This window comes from Geotrypetes seraphini, chromosome 4, assembly GCF_902459505.1.
Source record: "Geotrypetes seraphini chromosome 4, aGeoSer1.1, whole genome shotgun sequence".
Lineage (NCBI taxonomy): Eukaryota > Metazoa > Chordata > Amphibia > Gymnophiona > Dermophiidae > Geotrypetes > Geotrypetes seraphini.
In genome coordinates, this window is record NC_047087.1 from 119,630,161 (window position 1) to 119,650,308 (window position 20,148).

General features: G+C 42.6%; 1 protein-coding gene across 4 annotated transcripts in view; it reads left to right on the forward strand.

The window, feature by feature from the left end:
* Positions 1 to 20,148, forward strand: part of TIMMDC1 (translocase of inner mitochondrial membrane domain containing 1) — a 97,581-nt gene that overhangs the window by 44,638 nt on the left and 32,795 nt on the right. For all 4 annotated transcript variants that reach the window (XM_033941569.1, XM_033941571.1, XM_033941568.1 and 1 more), the window contains exons 3-6: positions 5,938 to 6,103; positions 14,748 to 14,836; positions 16,927 to 16,994; positions 18,819 to 18,897. In XM_033941569.1, the coding sequence (XP_033797460.1) occupies positions 5,938 to 6,103; positions 14,748 to 14,836; positions 16,927 to 16,994; positions 18,819 to 18,897 (402 nt within the window). The remainder of the gene's footprint in view (positions 1 to 5,937; positions 6,104 to 14,747; positions 14,837 to 16,926; positions 16,995 to 18,818; positions 18,898 to 20,148) is intronic.

Consider the following 20,148-nt stretch of genomic DNA (forward strand, 5'->3'; position numbering starts at 1 on the left):
TTGTAAAAGGGCCCTTTAGTGGTTTTCAGCCAAACAAGCTTGATCAAAAGGTCTGCTTATTAGTTTTTACTACACTGATATAATGTCCCTTGTTTTTTTTTTTTAAGATTTACTGGTGATATGAACATTTTGGGAGCCCTTTTCCATAAAAAATATTATTTTGGATATACCTTGGTACTTCTCTCTTTGGATGTACACATGAGATATTTTATAAAGGCAGGGTTTATATGTGCCTGAATTATAAGGTACTGAAGCTCTTGTACAAAGTTGCACCTGCTTTCAGGCGTTGTAATTAGTGTGTGCTCATATGTGCAAGTAGGCATGTATTTTATATAAAGTACAGCAGAAGGCCGATTATCTGGATTAACCTCGGCAGAAAGCAGTCTGGATAATCAAAAATCTGGAAGACTGGATGTTTTATTTTTTTCTTTTGTTTTTAACAATTGTTAAAAAAATACCATCAGCGCCCCCCCCCCCCCAACAAGAAAAGACAGCATTCCCCCTCCCTGAACAGACCCCACTAACCCCCTCCTGGACCTAGAGGAAAGACTTCTTTCCCCGGTAGTCTAGCGGCGCTTACACTGGGGCAGGGATGATTTCCACTTGCTCCTGCCCATGGTCTTTCAGCGACAAAAATAGACATGGACAGTCTCATGAAGGTTCTATCTGACAAAAAACCTTTAAGCCAGCTACTTTCTAGACACGCCAATACTATCTTAAAATACAATTAAATTGTCTTATGGTCCTCTAAATTGAATGCACTGGAAAGATCTAACTTTGCTCACAATTCACCTAATTTGTTTAGGTAGAATAATTAGGCTTACTATATGAACAGAACGAAAACCAGATTGAGTTTTATGTAATATCCCAAAAAGGCTACTCCTTCACTCCACCACTTCATAGGTAAACAGTTTTACATTACATTAGAGATTTCTATTCCGCCATTGCCTTGCGGTTCAAGGCGGATTAAACAACAGAATTACAAAGAATGTATTACAAGAAAAAGATATCTGGTAATTTCAAGAGGAGATAAAGAGTGGATGAGGTTGCTTTGGGGAATCAGGAAGATATTTCAAATGCTCCTACCTGGCTTTTAAGATCATTCACGGCATCCTTCTTCCCCTAATTCCACTATCCTTTAACTCTTGAGTCCTGACTCCACCAGACCCGCCCAAAGATATAAACTATCCTTCCCCTCTCTACGCGGTATTCTCTATGCAGGTAAACTGGGAAAATCTCTTCTCTTCAAAATCACAGGTCTCTGGAACGACCTTACTATCCCGTTGTGGAACCTGGGCTCTCTCCAACTATTCTGCAAGCAACTGAAAACTTGGCTCTTCTCTAACATGTAATTCTATTTCCCCCTTACTCTTCCATTGTTTATATAAGCTCATGTAAACCTTTTCCTTTCTCTTCTTATATTTTAAGTTCTTGTAAACCGGGCCGAGCTCCACTTCCATGGAGAGGATGTAGTATATAAACTTAAGGTTTAATTTAGTTTAGTTTAGTATTGGGAAGTGGGAATGAGTGAGCGGTATTAAATTATTTGCAGGAATTTCCTGAAAAGTAGAATCTTTATTTCTTTTCTGAATGTTTTGTAGTCTGGGGTCATAATCAGTAATGAGCTGAATGCGGGCTAACAAATCTGATACCTTCATCAGCAGTAGGCTAAGAACCAGGGAAGCCTGGTTCAAATCCCAATATGGCTCTTTGTGATCTGGAGTAAGTCGCTTTAACCCCTCAGGGCAGTGGTGTAGCGAGGTTAAACGGCGCCCAGGGCGGTGGCACCCCTCCTCTGCCCTATTCTCCGCCCTCCCCCCTACCCCCTACCGTACATGCGCACGCCCCTTCCCTGTACCTTTTTAACTTCGATACCAGCAGCCACCAACTTACTGCCCGCATCAGCTTTGGCACTCTCTCTGACATCGCTTTCAAGGCGCAGGTCCCAAAAGTGACATCGGAGAGAGCGCCGGATCCGACACGTTCAGGAAGTTGGTAGCTGCTCACGCCGAAATTAAAAAGGTACGGGGGAAGGGAAACGGTGCTTGCGGGGAAGGGGAGAGGGGGAGGGTTGCCATTGCTCCGAGGAAGATGGCGCCCAGGGCGGAGCCCCTCCCTTTACAAACTTAAGAGCCCTTTTACTAAGCTGTGATTTAAAAACCAGGGTTAGCAAGCATGTTCTTACGTGAGATTTTCCGCATGCTAAGCTCATTTTTACTATGTAAAAATAATAATAAGGGCTTTTTTCCATTTTTATTATTGCTAGATCCACTCTAATTTTTCCATTGGTGTGTAAGATTGGTAAAAGTATTAATGCAGAAGCACTAACTGCTTCCTTTGTAGGAGTGGGAAATACTCCAGTGTTAACCCTGCACTAACCAGTTAGTTTAGGGGCACGCACTCTCTGCCCATGACACCCCCCCCTCCAAAACAAATACAAAAATTTAGCGAGCGATTACCATGAACAACCACCAAAATTACCTTAGGACGCTTTAGCATGACCTGTGATAAATGTTTTTCAAGTGTTAGGGTTTAGCGTACCTTAGTAAAAGAACCCCTTAGATTATAAGTCCTCTAGGGACAGGAAAATACCTACTGTAACTAAAGGTGAGTTACATTCAAATACAACTGGAAAAATCATGATCTAAATCCAAATATATTCCTCTTCCATTCCCATATGTAAAAGTACTCACAATATTCTCATGTCTAAATTCTTCAAATAGAAGCAAGCATAGGAGAGAAATGTATGCATCAGATTTATTTCCAGATATTTCCCTTAGTCCTATTGGATGCAGTTTTTTCATCCTGTTGTATAGTCACTCACTGGAGTTATGTCCCTTAGCAGACACAGGTTTTCTAGAAAATTCTGAATTGGAAAATTTCCCCATATAATTTTTTTTTCTCATTTGTGTTAACATTTGTTCTCAGGAAATGTCTTTAAACAAATTTTCCCGATGCCTGATCAGCTGAAAGATCGATTTAGGGCAGGGGTACATAAAAGGCTCCACAACCCGGTCAGATTTTCAACATATCCTTAATGAATCTGCATGAGAGAGGTTTGCATGCAGATTCATTAGGGATATTCAGAATAATGCCCACATTGTGGATCCCCAGGACAGGTTTGAGTACCCCTGATTTAAGGTATGTTAGCAGAAACAAAAATCTGCCACATTAATTTGCTATGCTCTACATCAAAGTTTTTAAGGCATCCATGTAGTTAAACTGAAATATTTGATGGAGGTGGAGGATGAAATGTTTATATCTGGACACTTAGGCTAACAGTGTTTTTATAAAGATCCAAAACAATTGTAAATTCTCACTACAGATACATTTTGCTATTCTCATTGGACCAACAGATGATGGTGATGGAAAAAAAAGCCCTCTCCAACATCATGAACTCTTCATGGGACCTGTTTTCTGCATATTCATATAAAATGCTTATCTTCTGTTTAAACTCGGGGAAACTACCATCCAGTGTTTGTTTTTTCAAAGCTCAGGAAATAATAATTCATAATCATCCAGTATATAACTGTGTTTTGCCCAGCTGCTGGGTGGATGAAGCATAAACTTTTATTTTAGACACAAAAATGTATAAGCCAGCACATTTAACCAGTTATTTTTATGATCTTAGAAAAATAACTGATTCTTGTCCTAATGCTATTTTCTTGCCAGTTTGGCATATGAGGTGGAGACAAGAAACACTGGGGGAGAGTGGTGTAGTGGTTAAAGCACCCTGAGTTTGTGGGTTCAAACCCATGCTGCTCCTTGTAACCCTGGGCAAGTCACTTAATATCCCCATTGCCCCAAGTATATTAAATAGATTGTGAGCCTTCAAGGACATAAGAATTGCCGCTGCTGGGTCAGACCAGTGGTCCATCGTGCCCAGCAATCCGCTCACGCGGCGGCCCTCTGGTCAAAGACCAGCGCCCTAACTGAGACTAGCCCTACCAGCGCACGTTCTTGTTCAGCAGGAACTTGTCTAACTTTGTCTTGAATCCCTGGAGGGTGTTTTCTCCTATAACAGACTCCGGAAGAACGGTCCAGTTTTCTACCACTCTCTGGGTAAAGAAGAACTTCCTTACATTTGTACGGAATCTATCCCCTTTCAACTTTAGAGAGTGCCCTCTTGTTCTCCCTACCTTGGATAGGGTGAACAACCTGTCCTTATCTACTAAGTCTATCCCCTTCAGTACCTTAAATGCTTGAGTACCTGAATAAATTCATGTAAACCATTCTGAGCTCTTCTGAGAGAACGGTATAGAAAATTAAATAAATTAATTAAGGGGGTAACCCATCCTTATCCCTTCACTGGAGCGCTATTCAATAGCAGCTATGTGCCAAATTCTAAACATGCTTGATAGCAGTTGCAACTTCCAACATCAGTCTTTTAGGGCATACTGATAGACATTTAGGCCCAGATTCACTAAGGCCATGGATCCAATCCATGGCCAGGGGGCTGATTCACGAATTGTCCTCGTGCAGATGAGGGTGATCGGAATCACGCCCACAACTGACCGCCCAGATCGCTCTACAGCAGGGGTCTCAAAGTCCCTCCTTGAGGGCCGCAATCCTGTTGGGTTTTCAGGATTTTCCCAATGAATATGCATGAGATCTATGTGCATGCACTGCTTTCAATGCATATTAATTGGAGAAATCCTGAAAACCCAACTGGATTGCGACTCTCAAGGAGGGACTTTGAGATTCCTGCTCTACAGCGATCCTGACGCATGTGCAGACCATTTGTAGATGGTCTGCGCACGCGCTGGTTCTCTATGCCTGGCAGAGCAGGAAACTTTACTTTTTTTTTCTTCACAAGCCTGTGGATTTAACCCGCTTTAAACCCGCAGGTTAAAACCACAGGCTTGCACTTCAGGAAAGGGCAGGAGATCGGGGCAGAGAGCAGGGCGGCAGAAGGCAGGGCAGTCGGAAAGGACCTGAGCGACTGGTCCTCAGCAGTCGCTTATTTTTGGATTGGTCAGCCTAGTCAGTGTCCCTCATTTTTTTTTTTTTTTTTTTGTGAATCGCTGCCTGCCTACATTTGAATGCTGTTCCCCCCTCATTTGCATGCGCGGATCGGAGGACGATCGGGATAGAGGTTAGTGAATCGGGTCGGAGGGAAATCGGGTTGCAAAGGGGTCGCTAAGTGGTCAGAACTTGATCGGTGGGCTTAGTGAATCTAGCCCTTAGTCCCCTTCTGAAATGGGGAATATATATCTATGATCTTGCTATGCCCTTGTCCCATCCAAGATGTGCCCAGACCATACCCTTAAGCTTTTTGCATACATGGGTTTAATACATACATATCCTAAAGAAAACTTGGAAGTTTATGCAAGATAAATGTTTAAGCACTGCCTCATGCACATAGCCAATGTGAATAGGACTTGTAAAATGAGGGCCTTTTCCTGAGATCTCGGTGCTCTAATTGGGCAGAGTTTTACAAATTGAGACTAACATTTTAAATGAAATTTGCCAAATGGCAAACAACCAATGAAATTTCAATAATTGTGGAATAATATGATCCAGTCTAGACCCTGTCCTCATACACAGTTGCACAAGCAGCAGCGCTCTGGGTCATCTGTAGGACCTGTAGCGATGATTGGAGTAAACCACAAATAAAGCATTGCAGTAATTCAAATATGGCACAACTAAACGCTGTATTACAATACAAAAACTCTCTGCTGATAAATAGTTCTTCAGTCTAGATACAATCCTGATTTTAATAAAAGATTGTTCTCAAATCTAGGCTTTGAAAGAAAGGGTGAATCTAGCAGCACTCTTAAGCTTTTGACTTCTGTAGTTGGCATAGTTGAATCTTCAAACTGAAAGCTTCTAGGCAATAAGTTTTCCCACCAGATTTACATGTAAGTAAGCCATATTTGCAGAAGTTTTCAATAGAATAAAGCTGTAAAACTACGTTTTTGTCCTTATCCTTATCAGTGAGATGCAGGGGTATCCGGAGGAGGTAACAAATATTGTGAAGGGAGCCATGACTGGAGCAATCTTGGGATGGGTGTACGGAGGAATGCCAGCTGCCCGTCAGGCCAGGAGCCAGTACATAAAGCAGAGCCAGGCTGAGGTGTACCGGCATCGGGTGGATGCTGTGGTATGTACTGAGCAGGCCCTAACATGTTCTTTTTTTTTTTTCTTTTCCTTCTTGAAAACATCTTATTTTTTCTCACTTTACCTTCATGAGCACAGTCACATAGAACATCCATTTCTTGGAACCCAAGCACAGTACCGGGTAGAGCTTTGTATTCTTGCCAGAAATAGCAAGAAGGAAAAATGTAAAAAATTTAAATTGAATCAAGTTGGGCAGACTAGATGGACCATTTGGGTCTTTATCTGCCATCATCTACTATGTTACTGTGTTCTCTCCCAAAAGCTCTTAAGTTTTGCTTTGACTGTCCATGGTTTTTAGAGGAAGATGTCACCCTTTCCCTTAAATGCTACCCTGTGACCAGCCACTAGGTGTCACCTAAATACAGCATATAAAACAGATCAGTAGACCTATTTCCAACCATAGAGATGCATTGCAGAGTACTGGTTTACAGGCACTGAGGAATGATTGATAAATTATGTCATAAAATAAAAGGGTTTAACTGAGCAGACTGTAGCAATATTCAGCAGCACTTATTCACTGGCTGTGACTGCTTTGGCACTGTCTAGGTTGTGGTGGAGTTGGGGAGGAGTTACTTATGTAGGCTGCAGGCACTGACCTAGATGCCTATGTATAAGCCCTGTGTAGTATATCAAATGTGATGAATAAATAAGATGCAGAAAGGCTCATGGTAGAGCCATGCACGGATGTCTGAGCACTTTGGCTTTCCACTGTGATACGCAAAAGTTAATTGCATGCAAATTTTATACACAGCAAACCTATGGCAAACGGAGGGGGGGGGGGGGAAGTTTGCGGACACATGCACACAAGTTTTCATAGTAAGTGCAGTTTCTTGTGCACGTCCAGACAAAAAAAAATGGAAATGCTAGCATGCATCAGTACTTGTTCTTCTGCACCTAAATATGAGCCTCACAAAAACTGTTTACACATAAAATTTTTGCAAGGCTCACATTTAGGCGCAGAAGGACAAGCACCAATGTGTGCTTTCACTTTTTATTTTATTCTAACACATTCATATTTTTTACGTTCCATCTGCCTTTAAACCTTCCTCCCACTTGCAAAACAAGACAAAATTGGCAGCTACATTTGAAAGATTGACAAGAAATCCTATATACACCACCCTGGCCCCTAATGGAAAAATTCTCGCATTGTACCTGCATCAAAAGTGAGCACAGAATACCTAAATTAGTTCCATCGGCATGCATTTCAATATAACTCGCGACTGTGTCGTCTATGCAAGTTAACACCCATGTACAAATTCTTTCTGCATTGCTTAGCATGTACAATTCACATTCGATTCATGGCAACTCTGTGGCAAAGCCCACAGTTACTTTCTGCATTGGCTCCTCAGTGCTGGTGCCTAAATAGCTTAAAAGCTATCTTCCATAGAGGCATTCCAGATCAGACTATTAGGTAATGTTCGCCTACCAGCTGATGTAGACTGAGAACACTTGACTTTGAACTGCCATTATGTTTCTAGGAAAAGGTGGACGTGTAGCCTTTGCAGTCTCTACTAGTCTGATAGGCTAGGGTGGAGGGGTTTGGAATTCTAGGGTACCTTGGTTTGAAGTTTACTTTTGTGCCGTTAGGATCCAATTGAAAAAAAAAAAATAGATCCACTTTGTGGCTGGCTCTTTAGCAATGATTCAGAACGCTTGGAGTGTTGGTCCATGGGGACCACTTAGACCCAAGGGGTGTTACATCTGGGTGGCCTGGTCCCTTCCTGTGTTCCCCCATCCTGCCGGGAAGACCATTATTCTTCGACTCCGGAAGTTGAATTTTTAGATACCTCCTTTGAACAGCCAATAGGAAAATATTTTTAAAAAGGGAAACTTGGCTCTATCAATGGTCCTATACTTCTCTCCTTCATTGCGGCAGGTGAGTGGGGGTTGGGGTTTCCTTCTCAGGTCCACCGTATATATTGGTCATCTGTGTGATGAGCAGCAACCGTTCCTGTTGGTGTTGGGCCTGTAGCAAAAAGGGCATCGAAACTCTGGGAGCGCAGTATAGGTTCTGCAGGGATCCTAGGCCGATGGCGATGTTAGTGGCTGAGGCAAATTCTCGGAATGTCACAGGCCAGGCATTGTGGGAGCTGGTGCCATGGCAGCTCTGGTTTGGGCGGATTTGGCTCAGTTCCTAGTCCCAGTGCCTCTCTTGAGGGAGAATTCCTCCTAAATTCTTCTGGATGATGTTCAAGGCCTGGAAAGCAGGGAATCCTGCTGTTCAGGCTATGGCACTCTCTCACCCAGATCCACTACCCCAAACATCCCAGGGTGGATTGGGCTGGGATCTGGAAGAGCTGGAGGCAGGGATATCAGAGGGAGACTTCAGAAATGTTGAGGCTGAAAAGTTTTCCTCCCAACAAGATCAATTGGTTGATGAACTCCAGCCCAGGGAAGATCCTTCAGTAGTGCATATTTTTCACAGGAGCTTTTAGAGTAATTGTGCAAGCCTCCACAGTGCTTCTTTTTTTTTTTTTTTTTTTAATTCTTTATTCATTTTCAGATTTACAATAAGTGTAACAATATATCCAAACAAATTAACAATAAATATAACACTTAATAATCATTAATGGTACAAATAATATGCTCTTATCTCCCACCCTTCCCACCCTTTCTTATCATATAATCAATACCTTAAACAATATGTAACAATACATTTACCCTCCCCTCCCCCCTCACAATTAAACTTGTAAATTTAAGGGGAAAAAAAAAATAAAATGTCATCTAATCGGTAAAATACAGTGCTTCATTTTGAGGAGGGTCCAGATAAATATGTTGATCCTCTGGTAGCAGGTATTAAAAGGTCAACCAAATCTTTTCCTATGAATTAGGACCTCAGATTTTAAATGGAATGTCTCAGATGCTCCCTGCAAGGTGGCATGTTCCATGGTTACGTTATACCCTATTCTGGTGGAAGAAAGAGAGACCTTTAAGTCCCCTACCGTGGATGCACTGGTCACAGCAGTGACAAAGAAGACTATGACACTGGTGAATGGGGGTGCGGCTTTGAAGGATCCTCAGGTCTATAAATGGAGACCCTCCTGAAGCAAAGCTTTGACCTGTCCGCCTTGGCCTTATATGCTTCTGTGTGTGGTCGTTTGGTAGCTGGAACTTGCTTTCATTAGACAGAAAAGATCTTGGATGGTTCTCCAACAGATCATATGTCGGTGGATAGAGAGGTAGCAAAGTTGGAGGTTCCTTTATAGCCGATGCCCTGTATGATTTGTTGAGCATCTCGGCAAAGAATATTGCTCTCGTGGTGGCTGCATGCAGAGCATTGTGGCTTCAAGACTGGTTAACAGAGTCTAAGCTTTGCTCCTTGCCCTTTAAGTGTTACATGCTGTTTGGTGATGAGTTGTACAAGTTAGTTAAGTGTCTCGGGGAAACTAAGGTTCCACATTTTCCATAGGATAAGCCCAAAGATCTTGTTTAGGAGACTGGCTACAGCCCAGTTCAGTAAGCATATTTCTACCATCCAGGAAAGCCTGGTGGAGGACAACATGGATTTTTTTTTTTCAGAGGTCACAAGAAATACTTGGAGGTCATGAGTGCTGAGAGTTCAGTATCACTTCCACAGGTCAGGCCCGAAGGGCACAATGATGGTGTGGGGGGTCCAGCCTCTTGTGTCCCTTGGAGGCTCAGTTGCAGGATTTATACTAGAAGTAGATCAAAGTGACATGGATCAGTGGGTTCTGGATGGGTTGTGCAGCAGATATGCCCCAGAATTTCAGTGACCTCTGCCGGATCTTTATCTGCAGTCTCCCTCTCATGCCTGTTTGAAAGTGTGAGCTGTTAGGGACACTGCAGAGGTTGATCCAGTTGTGGGCTGTGGTTCCCATACCGCTAGAAGAAAAAGGTTCCGAATGTTACTCCATTTATTTTGTTATTCCCAAGAAAGAGGGCGCCTTCAGGCCCATCTAAGATTTCAAAAAGCGAACAGATCGCTAAAAGTTCCAAGTTATCGCATGGAGACCTTGCAGTCATTAATCATGGCTGTTCAACAGGGGGAATTCTTCATATCATTGGACCTCACATTCCTATATGGGCAGATTACCAAAGGTTCCTTTGTTTTGCTGTCTTGAGGCAATACTTTTAATTTTGTGTTCTGCTTTTTGGCTTGGCAATGGCTTCTCAGACCTTTGCCAAGGTCATGGTAGTGGTGGCAGTGGCCATGCGCAAGAAGGTATATTGGTACATCCTTATCTTGATGACTGGTTGATTCAGGACAAGTCATATCAGGAGAGCAAATGAGTCATGGCATGAATGGTGCAAGTCCTGGAATTGTTAAGTTGGATAGTGAATCTTGCCAAGAGCCACTTGGTGCCATCCCAGACACTGGAATACCTTGGAGCATGTTTTGACACCTAGTTAAGGATAGTGTTCCTTTCTCAGTCACAGATCCTAAAATTGCAGGATCAGATCTACAATTTGAGCCAGGGATTACCTGCAGGTTCTGGGATTGAAGGCGGCCACACTGGAAGTAGTACAGTGGGCTAGGCCAGGTCCCTATGCATCCTCTGCAGAGGTCTCATCTGTCGAGATGGTCCTCTCAGATCCAAGACATGGATCTCCGTCTCCTGCTATGGGGAGGAGGCAAGGAAGAGTTTACAGTGGTAGCTCTGCAGTGTCAACTTGCAATGGGGCAGAAGCCTAGAGGCTCCAGAGTGGACTCTAGTGACAACAGATGCCAGTCTCCGGAGCTGGGGGGCTCACTGCATCTGCCAGGTGGCACAAGAAAACTATTTGATGATATAGGTACAGTTGATAATTTGGTTGGAGACCAAAGCAATATTTCTCACCCTTCAGGCCTTTCAGGGTTCTCTGTAGGGCAGAGTGGAAAGAGTACTGTATGACAATGCCACAGTGGTGACCTACATCAGTCATCAGGGTGGCACTAAGACCAGTCAGGAAGCTCTGGAGATGGCCGCTCTCTTGACATGGGCACAGGTTCTTTCTGGATTTGTAGGTGACACATGTCGCATGTGTCAACATTGAGCAGGCTGACTTCTGAGCAAAAACATTCTGGATCCAGAGGAATGGAGTCTTGGTCAGGAAGCCTTTTAGCTGATGGTTCGTACCTGGGGAAGACTGGTAATGGACTTGATGATGACAGTGACCAATGCCCAGGTACCATAGTTCTTCAGTTGCCGCCAGATTGGCCTTAGTATGACTGGCGGAGGGCCCTCTGTTAAGTGTTCTTGATCTGCCACTTTTGTTGGTTCAGAGTCCAGCAGTAATGCTGGACCCTTCTGCATTCTTGCTTATGGCTTGACTCTTGAAGGAGCGCATTTGAGTCGCAAGGACTTTTCCCCTACTATGCTGTTGCTTTGAGCCACAAGGGCTTTGCCACTTGCTATGATGTTGAAGTCGTGCTGGTGGTCTGTGTCATCAGCATATGTCCAGGTTTCAAGTATTTTTTAATCCGTTTTTTCCCCAAGAATTTAGTTTTCTTGCTGTATGGTTTGGAGAAGAGATTGGTCTAGGCATTCCTGAAGGTTCAGATTGTGGTGCTTGCATGTTTTCAGGGACCTGTGAATGGGAAGTCCTTGACTTCATTTCCAGATGTGGTGCATTGTCTGAGGGCAGTTAAACTCACTTGTCCTCTGTGTCTTCTGATTCTTTCTCATTTGGGATTGGAATTTGGTGCTCTCAGTTCTCGCTTCCACTCCTTTTGAGCCTTTGTCAGAATGCACTTTGAAATATGTCACTCTGAAAATGGTTCTGTTGGTGGTGGTCTCATTAGCTATGAGTATCTCTGAGTTTCAAGCTTTGTCCTGTTGTGAACCCTTCTTGTAGTTTTTTGCCAACAAAATTGTTTTCGTGTACACTCCCTTCCTTTCTTCCCAAAGTGGTCTCAGCCTTTCATGTAAATCAAGCTATTTCCTTACCAGGTTTAGAATGGTGGCGTTTGTCATGTTTGGATGTGAAGAGAGTGTTGGCGTAACTGCAGAGGATAGAAGAGTTTCAGCATTCAGATTGTCTGTTAGTCCTTTTTGGTGGTCACAAGAAAGGTGCAGCAGCATCTAAGGTGACCATTGCCTATTGGTTAAAGGAGGCCATTGGGTCAGCTTATATTCTGAAGGGGTGACTGGTGCTGGAAGTTCTTAAAGTGCATTCTATGAGGGGGACTGCTGCTTTTTGGGCAGAAACTATCTTTATTTTGCAGTCATATATTTGTTAGGTGGTGTTTTGATCCTATTTACATTCTTTCATGAAGCACTCTTGCATTGATGTTCAGGCTCAGTAAGATGTGGCTTTTGGTGTTGGGGTGTTAACTTCCAGTCTCCAGGGGGCCCTTCCTTAACTTTCACTGCTTTGGTGCTTCCCAACAGTCTGGACCTATTTGGAGTGCTGCTGTAGAAGTTAAAATTAGGTCTTGCCTGCTAATTTTCTTTCCCTTAGGCTCTCCAGACTGGTCTAGAACCCTCCCGATGATGCAATGAGATGGATGTTGTGGAAGTTTTTTTCATGCCTGAGGGACAAGTTGTACAGGATTTCTCTTGATACAGCTGGTTTTTTTTTTTTTCTTATAAATGGTTTTCTGTTGTTTGTGTACATCTGTGGTTGTTCAAAAGAAAAAAAAAATATATGGCAAATCATGTTGAGGTTTCATGCATTTGCCTGATGAGTCAAGGACACAACCATTTGGCGGAGGCATCTGGTTATCTGCTTTGCTGTTCGACATACTGGTTGGCAAGGGATTGCACATGATGATTATTCAGTTCAAAGTCAGGTGTTCTCAGTCACCATCTGCCAGTAAGTGAGCATACCCTAACAGCCTGGACAGGTCTAGAGTGCCTAAAGAAAAGAAAACTAGAAGGTAAACCCTAATTTGTTCTCCTTTGCTTTGGTGTTCGTACTGAATATTGAACAGCACCCACATAACTTCTGAGTTTGCTGCCTGAACCCTGGATATTCAATACCAGTGCCTGGACATGGCCCAGCATTGAATATCCAGGCTTAATTCTTCCTGCAGCTGTCAGTGGCTTAAAAATTGCTATCCACCGCAGGCTGAAAACAGACCTGAAATGTTATAACTGCACCAAATAATGACTCCACATTTCAGGTTTGCCTTTCTACAGTGAATAGAAACAAGTACAGATAATACCAAAAACATATTACATTTAAATACCTTCTGGTCAGCTTTCTGACTTGGACTGTTTCAGAGTGATGTATAAGTAGCTTTGTAATGCCATCAAATATTATTAAATCTGATTGCTTGGGACCAGCAATGAGTGTGGTATTAGAGTATGTCCATTTCTCTGATTTGGGGACATTATCCAGAATCAGTCCATCAAAGTGGTTCCCAAACCTGTCCTGTGGGCTTCCACTGCATGTAAATCTCTCCCATGAATATTCATTGTGGATATCCTGAAAACCTGACTGACTAGGGAGCCACAGGACAGGTTTGGGAACCACTGATCTAGTATAAACAGTAGACCTTCTTGATGTTAGTCAAAGCTTCACATTTTTCTAAACTTAAAAAAAAAATTCGATGACAGTTTCTTAAGATAAGTATACCTTTCAGTTAAATGCATTTTTCTGCATCCTATAAGGTGCTTTTATTCTCTCAAGCAGTAGCACTGAGGATTGAAGCCCATTTAGAATTTTTATTATTTGCATTTGTAAATACTTATTAATCTATTCGGGACTTTATAGTGCCAGACATCCAAAGTGCTGCTGGCTCTGTGACATTTGCAAGATTGTGAATTGTTAGGCAGTGAGGGCTCCTTTTATCAAGCTGCTGTAGGCGGTTAACGCGCGGAATACCGCGCTTTCAACAGCCTGCCGCGCTAGTCGCTAACGCCTCCATTGATGAGGCGTTAGTTTTTTTGGTGTGCCGCGGGTTTAGCGCGTGATGAAATGTCCGACGCGCTAACCCCCGTAGCACACCTTTTTTTTTTTTTTAATTCTTTATTCATTTTATAATTCACAAGTGTACAGTAAATATCAAACAATTAGAATACAATATCACTTGAAAATCTACCATATCATACAACAAAAAGATATAACCCCCCACCCCCTCCCACTTCCATATACAACAAAAAATATACCACATGAATATAATATCTTATCATTCATATATATTATTAATAGAAATCCAGCTCCCCCCCTGATCCACATGTAAGAATTAAAATTGGGAAAAGTGTAAATTATTCATTATAATAATTTAAAAATGGCCCCCACACATCCATAAATTTATTATAGTAACCTTTTTGAATTGACAACGCTCTTTCCATTTTAAACACATGACATACTGAATACCACCAGAAACAATAATTCAACCTTGTACAATCTTTCCAGTTATATGTTATTTTTTGAATGGCAACTCCTGTCAATATCATCAAAAGCTTATTGTTATTAGCAGATATTTGAGGCACCTTGATAAAAGGAGCCCTTAATCTTCTGCAGCTTTTGGGCTATATCCCTATTTGTCCACAGAGTTTATGATGTGATGATCTTGCCACTAATGTCATAATGCTTAGGATTGCCACAGCTGGTTTGTGGGTTCTGGTTTTGTGTGTGTGTGTGTATAACCTGATGTGAACGTAGTGTCACAGGGGTCACGAAGACTTGACTCCTTGTTTTAGAACCTTTTTAATCTGGCCTTTCTTTTTCCTTCTTAGCGTGCAGCACATAATGCTGCAATCAGGGGTTTCATCCGCTACGGCTGGCGCTGGAGCTGGAGGGTAGCCGTTTTTGTGACAATATTTAAGTAAGTGACTAAATAACCCCAGGAGCCCCTAGCTCTTATGAAACTGAGCTACAATTCTAAAGCTTTAAAGAGGGTAAAGGCAGAACTGGCTCACTCAGTCCCTTATGACAAGACCTTATGAGGTTGCTGTGAGCCTGGAAGCATATAGAGCAGGGGTAGGGAACTCCGGTCCTCGAGAGCCGTATTCCAGTCGGGTTTTCAGGATTTCCCCAATGAATATGCATGAGATCTATTTGCATGCACTGCTTTCAATGCATATTCATTGGGGAAAACCCGACTGGAATACGGCTCTCGAAGACCGGAGTTCCCTACCCCTGATATAGAGGTTACCTACCGCCCATGGAATGGGCTCTGCTTGACTTAAATGTGTGATATTTGTAGATCCAGTGATTGTTATGTAATTTGTGACTTACTAGAATTTCTGTTCATGAAGGTTCAAGGGTATTAGTCAGGCGGAGCTTAAGGATTTTAGAATTTTTCAAAAAGATATATTTATGAGTGCCTCTGCCCAAGGCATACACATATGGTAGGCTTAACAGTAAATTTTCTAATTTAACTGAGTATTTACCACTTCCCAGGGGTAGATCTCAGTATTGCACAGTGCACATGTGTCACAGCTGTCTTTTAAATTCTTTCTAATCTAAATGAGGGCCTGTTTTACAAAGCCGCGCTAGCGGCTACTGCAAGGTAACAGCCCCGAAGCCCATAGAGATTTAAAGGGCTTTGGGACTGTTGCCGTGCAGCTTTGTAAAACAGGCTGTGAATGTTGGAAATAGAATTTTTTGGAACCCTTTTGGAGGAAATTCTATAAATTGTGCTGGAAAAGTTTGACGTTAAAGCACCATTCGATAAGGAGTGCATGCCCTTTATAGAAGAGCGCTTAGTATTGGTTCCCATGCCAGACTTACGCCTGCTGAAACCTGGTATAAATCCTGATGCCCAAGCTGAGAGCAGAAACCCAATACCCTATAACACAGTGTGCAATTTTTTGGATTGGCCACGCCCCCTTTTGGAATGCGTACTATAGGATTTGCACACTTGCTAGCCGATACTGAAAGGTTTGCAGTAGGATCAAATTCTTTCACAAATTTTGCACTGCAAAATTACTGCAGTATGCTCAGAGTAATGAGCATGCAAACTGATGTTATGTTAAAATCATGGCATTAATTTGCTAATCACTATTCTGCGCTAATGTTCCTGTCCATGCCTGACTGCTGATTGGCTCAGGCACTAACAGGAACACTGACATTAAAGAAAAATAAAAAGGCATGTAACCAGCCCTGGTTGGAATTCTCTCCCACCCCCAATAAGGCTGGCAGGTCAAATTCCCCTCTTCCCCCCCCCGTCCTTCCCGACCCTACTCACTATTGGCCATGGTAGTACAGTGGACCCTGACCCCAAAGCTAGACAAAGCCCTAGTGGGCCAGTGGGATCCCGGGTTGGGCCAAGCTGGGCCAGACCTCCCGACTGGAGTCTTCCCTGGTGGCCTATCCTGGCCCACTCCCCCCACAGCCCAACATATCTTTGCTGGTAGGGAGGAGGGAATAGGCCTCCTTCATCCTGGGTGACGTCATCAAAATGGCATCTCCCAACTCCGCCCTGTGCATTGAACATTGGGCAGCAAACCAACTATTATTATGGGTTATACCAGATTTGGTAATAAAGTGATTTAGACCAGGGAGCTATTAACTTCTGATCTATCTCTTTAAGTGCTTTGTAGGTATCTTTTAGAATAGAATTAGAAAGTAATGATGCTGGTAAGCACATGTTTTTGTAAGGATATTCATGGTGTCTATGTGCAGATCTGTGCCCAAATCTGGGCAACCTATACAAAATCTGGGAGGAAATGTGCCCTTTGAGATCTGTTGATAGTGGCATGGATTGGTTAGATATATTATTTCACTTTGTTTAATTTTATTATTCTTTGCAATCCAATGAAATATTTGGGAATCACTCCATTCAAATTGATTATATTGGTGGTTATTTTTCTGTGCTGATGAAGGGCGCAGTGTTCCTTCTGAGGAGGTATGTCTTGAAACTTTTAATCATGGGTCATGGATTTCATCCTGTTTTCCTTTCCCCTTGTCTAGCACAGTGAGCACTGGCCTGGCTGTGTACCGAGATGACTACGCTCTCAGCAACTTTGCTGCAGCAGGAGGTGAGATGTTGATTTTGCAGTTCATAGAATGGCAAAATCAGTTCTGGTGATAGCAGAAGGTAGCAGTTCTGTCTTGTAGAGTTGTGTTCTTTGCCATGAATGGTACAGTATACTTGCACTATACCCAGAGGTATTTATATTAGAGTAAGTGAGTCTTTTTTTTTGGGGGGGGGGAATATATTAACGATTATTGAAGGAGACTTGCTACCTTTCCCCTTCATTTGAGAAAATGGTCATAGTACAGCTGTGTAATTGAACTGAAAATGTTACCCATTTAAGCCCTATGTGCTACCATGCAGTAGATTGGAGATTTGATTCTCCAGGGACAAGCAGAATATCAACATCCTCACATATAGGTGATGTCATTTGATAGAGCCCCATGCGGGAACTGTTCTGCAGCACTGAAGAAAAGTTTTTGAGACTGCTGAACTGTGCATGTGCGCCTCTTTCCACCTGCTGCTGTGGTGGAGGATCTCATTAGTCTTTCATGTTCTTTGGAACTGATCAGATGTGTTTTTTCATTGTGCTCTCTTTAGATGAATTTTATTTCACAAAAGTGAACATTTTGAGTATAAAAGTCCTATGGCTGTCATGGAGTACACTCTTTGCAGTAATATTCCCTAGTTAGGATTTTTCCTTTATTTTATTAGAAGTTTTTATTGAAATCCAAACATATTAATATATACAGACAGCTTCAGGTTGAACATGGTTTATAGAAATGGAATCGCAAACTGCCAATTACAAATCGAGCAAGGTTGATTTTAAATAATGAATGCCCCCCCCAAAAAAAACCACACTGTAGTGAAAACATCTCTGGTTAGAAAATGACACTTCTAACTCAATCTTTTGAAATCATTTACAAACAAATAAGGTCCTTTTACTAAGGCATGCTAGCCGTTTAAGCGTGCGCTAAATATTAGCGCACGTTAAACGCTAACGCGTCCTTAGACTGTAATGGACACGTTAGCATTTAGCACACCCTAAAACGGCCAGCACACCTTATTAAAAGAACCCCAATAATAGAAGCCCAGAGACAGAAGTTTTGAATTTATCCTCTTTTACCCTTTCAGGCTAAAAATGTAATTATTGCACACAATTTTACTTACTTACTTTTTTCTCTTTACCATTTATAAAAACTTTTGTAAAATGACCTAGTGGGTTAGATGTCCCGTATAAATAATGAGACATTTGCATCTAAGAAACATCTAGAAACCTAAAGTGTATACAAGTAGATCAAGATAAAATAGAACTTTTCGTATTTGAGTTTGGGTAGAAAACAAAAAAACAATGACATCTAGAGAAGACGTCTAGTCATTTATAGAAAAACAACTTTATCTTTGTAGTTTTTATGTAAAAACACCAACTGAACACCTCCCCACCTTCCCCTGTTAAGTAATAACAGCCAGGAAACGTGAACAATAAATAGAACCTTAATGCGATATTTTTAACAGCCATTATGAGCAGTGCGTTGGCTCTTTCTCTGTCACTTCCTGGACCCGCGCCTAAGAAGTGACATCAGAGGGGGTTGCTGCTCGCACCCGGAACGTTAAAGAGGTATGGGGGAAGGGGTGTGTGCGCGACAGGAGGGTGCGTGGAAGGAGCGGATAGGGGGAGCAGAGAAGAGGGCGGGGGAGGGGGTGCCACCGCCACGGGAGTGTCTCGCCCTTGCTGCATCACTGTTCGGGTATACTTTATGCATGTTTTCAGCTTAACCAAACTACTGATGCTCAGCAGCTATTTGTGCAGTGTGTAACCTGACTTACTCGGTTTATTGTCCTATTTACTTTATATATGTATTTATTTTTATTTTGTTGTACTTTAAAGCTGTCACAGGAGGACTGTTTAGACTGAATCTGGGGTTGCGGGGCTTGACTGTTGGGAGCATTATCGGAGCGATGCTGGGGTAAGTTGAGGATCCCACCTTCAATCCCTTGAGAGAGCAGGTTGTCAAGGTACTAATGTTGCACTCTCATGTTCCCAGATCAGACAAAGGAGGAGGAGAATAGCCAGAGGAGGATCTCCTGGTGCTGTGGTCTGCTTGCATTCCACTGCTTCTAAAGCAGCCTTGTCTTAATTGTACTAAAAAAAAGAAAACAAACAGGAGTCACACTGTTGCTTGAAATAGATGGTTTTGAGTCTGGTTCTCTGTCTTAAACATCTCAAAGAGGGTAGCACTCAAGTTGCAACGCAGATCACCAGGGTCATGACTAGAGTATACAGTGTTCCCCCATGAATTCGTGGTTCGCGAATCACAGACTCACTCATTCACGGTCTGCTCTAACCGCCTCTTCCTGTAGTAAAGTCGGACTACACGAATCAGGAGCTGCGTCTCAAAGCAGCTCCTGATTGGTGTAGCCCGACTTTACTACAGGAAGAGACGGTCAGAGCAGACTGCGAGTGATTTTCTTCACCCGCCGGCGCTCCAGCTGCCCTCTCCTGCCTCTCCAGCTGCCCTCTCCCGCCTCCCCTGCCTTTTGACAGGCGAAAAACCGCATGTGCGGTTTGTTGAAATTCATGGGGTTCCTGGAATCTTGGGGAGCACTGTATACACAGAGCATCCCGGAAACCTGCTGCTATTTAGAGAGCCATTGGTAGAACTGTAGTGTATGTATCGGGTAGTTAATTGCAAGGCATATTTATCTATATAGGCCTTTGCTAACATAGGACTGAATTCTATATATGGTGCCTAAAAAAAAGGGCACCCAAAAAATACGCAGAGCAGTATTCTATAAACTGCATTTAAAACTAGGTATGGTTTATAGAGTAGCACTTACGCCCAGGACCTGCACCTGACTTTAAGCATTTCCATTTGAATCCTCGTGCCCAAAGTTAGACACGGATGCTCCTTATTCTATAATTATGCATGCAACTTTGAAGAATGCCTCCAATCCACCCATCATCCCTCCATGCCCTGTTTTTGGTGCCAGATGTAGATATTAGGTGCAGATCCTGCGCCTAAATTTGTACACATCCATTTAAAGTAAAACCAATTAAGGCTAATAATTACTTGTTAAGCAGCCAATTATTAGTGCTAATTGGCGCATTATTCAACTGAGTTGCACGGGCAACTGAAAAGCACCATATATAGAATTCCAGGGATAATGTGGTTTATACAAGGGGGTGCTGAAAATTTCTCAGGCCATCCAAGAAGAAA